The sequence below is a fragment of the Notolabrus celidotus genome, unplaced genomic scaffold, assembly GCF_009762535.1.
Source record: "Notolabrus celidotus isolate fNotCel1 unplaced genomic scaffold, fNotCel1.pri scaffold_219_arrow_ctg1, whole genome shotgun sequence".
Taxonomy (NCBI): Eukaryota; Metazoa; Chordata; class Actinopteri; order Labriformes; family Labridae; genus Notolabrus; species Notolabrus celidotus.
This window is the reverse complement of record NW_023260070.1, coordinates 82383-88745: the sequence shown is the minus strand read 5'-3', so window position 1 is coordinate 88745 and position 6363 is coordinate 82383. Positions and strand designations below refer to the sequence as shown.

Sequence of the window (6363 nt, the reverse complement as noted above, 5' to 3'; positions counted from 1 at the left end):
AAAAGAAAGATGGAAGGAAGGAAGAGGGACAGTAGGAAAGTAGGAAAGTAGGAAAGAAAGAAAGAAAGAAAGAAAGAAAGAAAGAAAGAAAGAAAGAAGGAAGACGGGCAGAGAGAGGAGAGAGAGGGAAAGACAGGATCCCAGTGTGTCAGTCTAAGCCTATAGCAGCATAACTAAGACCTGGTCCAAGCCTGATCCAGCTCTAACTATAAGCTTTATCAAAAAGGAAAGTTTGAAGCCTACTCTTAAAAGTAGAGAGGGTGTCTGCCTCCCGGACCCTGACTGGTAGATGATTCCAAAGGAGAGGGGCCTGATAACTGAAGGCTCTACCTCCCATACTACTTTTAGAGACGGTACGATGAGCAGGCCTGCATGTTGGAGCGTAGTGTTCTAGAGGGGAATATGAGCTCTTTAAGATATGAAGGGGTCTGATCATTCAGAGCTTTGAAGGTCAGAAGAAGGATTTTAAATTCGGTTTAACTCTGATTGTTTTTCTGTGTTTCAGGATTATCTGCTGAGTCACATGTACAGCAACGCAGCCAGAGACGACCTGTGGAGCAAACTGTCTCAGGTAAAAGTTCACCTGTCTGTGTTTAGCTCACCTTTCCCTCCCTCTGCTCGCTCTCTCGTTCCCTCGCTCCGTGAACTCTGCGGCGTCCGTCCCTTTCCGTTCAGCGGGGATTTAAACCTTTAAGTGCTCCACATTCAGGTCTTCAGGGACGCAGCAGCAGACTGACAGGAGCCTTTAATTATTTAACAAAGCTCTCCTAATGAAGGCCACAGAGACGCCGGTTAGGACACACTTGATGAGGCTGGCGTGTTGCCATGGTGACGTGATTGACAGGTGGAGGAGAGGCTTGTTTTTCTTGTTTGTCCTTCACAGGAGAAGCTCCTGGAAAAAAAGTGTCTTTAACGAGATTCATCTTCGTCAGCGCCGCTCGTTAAAGCAGGGCTGCTTTTTAATTTAACCGCCAGCCAATCAGACGTCCAATTACCTGAAAGTCAATCATTCCCTCTCATTAAGAGACTTTAATCAAGTTATTATTTAACATTTTAATGCTCATTCATACCGAGTAATGACCTCATTAATGACTGTAAATAATGCTGTCATTTGTCTTGATCAGTCATTAACAGACGGTGATGGTTTCTCTCTTTAAGGCCATGCACTCAGAGGGGCGGGACATCAACATCGGAGAGATGATGGACAGGTGGACTCTGCAAATGGGATACCCTGTTCTTACCATCAGCAAGAACCAATCAGAGCAGCTGCCCACGCATTACATCACCGTCAACCAGGAGCACTTCCTGTATGGACTGGACGTGAAGAACAACAACAGGTTAGAGTTTAAGATCACTTGTATGATGTGGGAATGACCTTTAACCTTTAGAGATTTCAATTCTGATGGAATAAACAATCCATCCAAGTTCCCTTCCTTCAACTTAAACTCTTAATGTGTCGGTTTGTTGCTTGTTGCTGCAGGAAAACCAAAAACCTTCAGTTCCATATGATATTATGAAAACAAAATTCCACTTTATCTCCATAATTGTTCTGTTTTCCTCTCCTAAGATTCGCCCAGTTCTTATAAATTTGGGGTTTTATTTGTAAACAAATGAGAAACAGTCAAACGTCCTCATGGTTTGAGGCTGACATTTTCTGCTCCTAATTTGTCTTATTAAAAACTTCACCCTCGTCCGAAGCTCCGGACAGGTTTCACACTTAATTGTTTCCAAACTTTAAAAAGGGCAAATGAGGATAATCTTTCTTTCAGGAAGTCTCATAAATGATTCATTTTCATGTAATAACTGGAGTTAACAGATCACCAGAGGGGGGGTTCTGATTTCATGTAAGAGAAGGAAAAGTGACAAACATGCTGAGCTACTCTTCACCAGACTCACCTACACTGACCCGGGGGGAGGAGATAAATATGATACACTACACTAAGATACCAACAATACAGCACGATAAACAGAGTTATGATATGTTACAATATGCACGGTATCATAGGTATGATACAATGCAACACTTATATCACACATACACGATACATGTATGATACAATACCTATGATATGATACTGATGATACAATATGATACAATACAATACATACCATGTGATATGGATGATACTATATGTATGATATGATACAATACCTATGATACAGTAGGATATCCATGATATGAAATGATACTTCAATATGTATGATTATATACAATACAATGAGATTCAATACAATAACAGTCCCCCCAGGATTTTGCAGGGTTTTTCTTTGATTGCGTCCCCAAAAAGTCTGATTTTGCGACAGCTTTTTGAAAAAATTGCGGTGAAAGTTGCATTTTTTTTTCTTTTTTCCCCCAAAAACATCTCAGGGGCGAGTAAATACACTAAATTACAGTTATTTTTAGAAAACATTCTTGATGTGGCCACTGACTGTATTTAGATTATCTTGACTCACAGTAAAATGCCATGAAAGGACTGTATTGCACATTTACGACGGTCCCTGAATGCACCTCACAGTGACAGAGGCACTTCACAGTCAGTCAGTTCACGGCACTCTGAAATGAATCTTCATCTTTGATGACTATGAGTTGATCCAAACTTACTGAAGGTGTCTGATGTTTCTCTAAACTGGATTAAATCAAGCTGTAGACGCCGAGCTTTTTACGGTAACCACGGCAACAACGTCAAACATCAAATATTAAACAGACGTCCCCCCGGTTGTGTCTTTGTCACTAACGCACACCGGGGTTAAAAATCCTCAACGTGAGGAGAGCTGGTTCATAAAGCACACCTGCTGCAGGTAGAGACCAAGCTAACACTGAGCCCCTCAATCTATAAATAACAACGTTGTCATGGTGACTTGTCCTGCCTGCTGTCCTCGCTCTTCACCCGCTCTCTGTGCGTGTTTTGAAAAGTGCCGATCAAGTGAGGACTTTTTATGTTCCAAGGAAGTGAACTTGATGATGAACCCGATGGCGTGCAGGGGCGGAGGTTAAGGGGATCGGTCAAAGTTGCAGGAAAGTTGCGCTGATGGTATAAAATTGCAAGGCCGCGAAAAAATTGCGCTGATTGGTTGAATTTGCGTTGATAGTTGCGATCGCAACTTCCTGGAGGGACTGCAATATGTACAATATGTATGATAGTTCAAAGTCTCCTTTGTTGTCAAATAAGCTGCAGCATGCACCAGACATACTGAGGATTTAATATTGGGTTTCTCTCTCAGACCCACAACAACAACAACAGATAAACACAGGAAAGCTAGAAAAAGATCAGAAGTAAGCTAATAAAAATAATAGAACACAGTTTAAAACAGCGCAGAAGCTTTGCTATAGTGCAATTTAAAATCAGAGTGAGTGTGTGTGTTTCAGTCCTGAGGATGACAGACCTCAGCGTTGATTTAGGGGGGGGTCAGTGACCGGGTTAAAGGGGACATATCACGCTTTTTTCATCAACATATATTGGTCTAAGAGGTCCCCAAAACATGTCTTTAAAGTTTATGCTCAAAAAAACACTTTGAAATCAGATTCTGGTCTGCCTGAAAAGTCCTCTTCTTCAGTCCTCCTCAGAACAGTCTGTTTTCTCTCTGACCACGCCCCCTCCGGAAGTGGATGTGCCTCGGCTCTCCAGCACGTTGATCTAATGTTTACATGTTGGCTGAATATACACGGCTGCTCAGAGACCCGCGTTACTTCAACCCTCTGAATCTGATCCAGAATCTGATCCTGACGGAGAGGCGCCTGCAGCAGGACCTTTCTGAACCATTGGTCACAGATTTAGTGTTTCTTGTTGTTTTATTTATCAGTATGTAGACGTGTGTCTTGGTACACAGCTACGAACATGTAGCTATGTGGCTATGCTAACTAGCGCTAGCACTTATCCATGATAAATAAAAATCATCCACTAGATCTTCAAATCTGCAGACGTGGGGAGTCAAAGCGACCTCTGCCAGAAAGGCAGCAGGACCTTTTATGAAGGATTGGTCACAGATTTAGTGTTTCTTGTTGTTTTATTTGTCAGTATGTCGACGTGTGTCTTGGTACACAGCTACAGCTACAGCTACAGCTATGAACATGTAGCTATGTGGCTATGCCAATTAGCGCTAGCACTTATCCATGATAAATAAAAATCATCCACTAGATCTTCAAATCTGCAGACGTGGGGAGTCAAAGCGACCTTTGTGTTTATTAAGACAGCCTACAACTAGCATGCCTCCCTCCTAAGCTCCTTGTTAGCACACATGTGTGCAGGGAATGAAAAACGGAGGAGGGGTTGAGTTGTATTTTATACAGTCTATGGGCTGAACAAGCTCCGAGCTCTGACTCCGTGACAGACCGGATATTGTTGTTACGTAACAAAAACACTGAAGTCTGAAACGGCTCGTTTCACACACATTTACAGAAAGGTGGAGAAATCAGAACAGGGGCAGAATGGATTTTTTTCATTCTCGGGGGGTTTGTAGACATGCCAGGGAAACATATTTCAGGTAGAGAACCATTAAAAACTCAATTTTGCATGATATGTCACCTTTAAGTCTGTGAAGGGGGCACTATGGGAAGAGGGAGAGAGTCCAGCATCCTGACTGCCTGGTGGATCAAACTGTCCCTCAGTCTGACAGGATACAGATGATAAAATATGTTTGATACTGTTTGTACTACATGATGCAATACCTATGATACCTATAATACAATACAATAAGAAATGTAAGATAAGATTCAATATGATTTAAATATCCTTGTTCTCTTGACATGATATATCATATTCATATATATATATAATGAAGTACATAATAAATGAATAGATAGACAAGGAGCAGCAGGGGGATTCTCTCTCTCAGCACTAGTCCTTGTTGCAGATCACAGATCAACCGTACGTTGATTAAATAGAGCAATAAACAAAAACAACTTAATATTAATAATCTGGTAATATGAAAGTTTATAGGAACCATGGATGTTTGATCTGTTTAACCTTTGTAACATACTCTTAGTGTATCATCTGTTTTTAAATGGCTCGTGTAGAATCAATGGGAACAATGGGAAATCCATCATCTCTGGAAAGCATGGCTGCAGGAAGTGACCTCTCACCTTTGTTGTAGTGCGACCTCTGGTAACCTTTACATTTGTAACCCTGGACTCAGAGCGCTCTAAGAATAACTCCTCTGGTAGTCCTCTCTGTGACGCCGGCCGGCCTTCAGACTGTTGGTCCTCTTCATCTCCTCGGTCCCTAAAGATCCCCGTGGAACTCTTTGTTTCACATCTCAATAAGCTCAAAGTTCTCCTCCTCCATTTTCTCCTGAAAAAGCACTTTCTCCAGTTTTTCTTACATTCTTTACCACCTTTACATGATTTATATTTCATTTATATTTGATTCACTTGATGTTTTATTCACATCCTTCACAACGTCTGGAGTTTATTCTCTTCGCTGTTTTATCGACCCACTTTCTCCTCCATCAATACTTCATCAGCTCCTTTCCTCCTTTTTACCTGTTCTCTCCTTCTCTTTGCTCTTTTCTTTCAGGTTCCTCTTTTCTGTCATGTTTCTGTTCCGTAGCTGACGTGTACAATCACTCTGACCTACTCACTTCCTCGCCCAAAAAGTTTCTTTATCTGTTGTGTTTCATGTTCGCCTGTTACTCTGCTCTCCTTTCTCCTTTCATCTGAAGCCTTTTGTGTTTCACTCGAGCTGCTCCGCTCCGACTCGCTCCCCAGGTCTCCTCAGACGGTGAACTGAAGCTGTTTATTGCAGGTGGAGCCGAAGTCTTTCTTCCGTTGTTGTGGAGTCTCAGGGGGCTGCGTTCAGACACACTCAGTGGTCCCAGGGCGTTCACCAACACTTGTAAAAGAAACAGTTGTTGTGCTTTTAGCCGAGGCGTCGTCACGGCTGAACGCAGCAGCAGCAGCAGCAGCGATGGTGGATTGAATCAGAGGCCGACTCTGCTGTTTGATTCTGAGGAGCTGCGTTCAGAAGCGTGGAAATGTCCCACAGTGTTACACACTGTTGACTTAAACTCTTGATGTATTTATCTTTTATTGATGTGCAGGAAAACATCGAATTCTTGGAGTTGTGTTTAAGTATTCAGGAAGAAATTGAAATATTACTGGACGGCCTGAGTGTGAGATCCTTTTCTTACTCTCAACACATGAAGCCTCATGAAGGGAAGGATTAATAAGTAATAGTCTGGCTTCAGATCTGTGCCGAGCAGGAGGATCGCTGTGTGTCTTAATGTGGATAACACTGATGATCTGCATTGTGTAGTCTGAGTGAGGCTTTTAGAAGACTTGGAGAAACGATGACAGCCGTTTGTTAAATGAGCTGAGACTCAGGTTTCGTTGACTCTGTTGAAAAGGTCGGACTTGTTAACTGATCA

The 6363-nt window shown here is 42.2% G+C and overlaps 1 protein-coding gene across 1 annotated transcript; it reads left to right on the top strand.

The window, feature by feature from the left end:
- The first annotated feature begins 488 nt into the window (after nt 1–488).
- On the top strand, nt 489–1625 carry LOC117809061 (thyrotropin-releasing hormone-degrading ectoenzyme-like). Its single transcript, XM_034678757.1, has 2 exons — nt 489–571; nt 1159–1625. The coding sequence occupies exons 1-2, from the start codon at nt 524–526 to the stop codon at nt 1372–1374; spliced, it is 264 nt and encodes an 87-aa protein (XP_034534648.1). The 5' UTR covers nt 489–523; the 3' UTR covers nt 1375–1625.
- Nucleotides 1626–6363: the final 4738 nt, after the last annotated feature.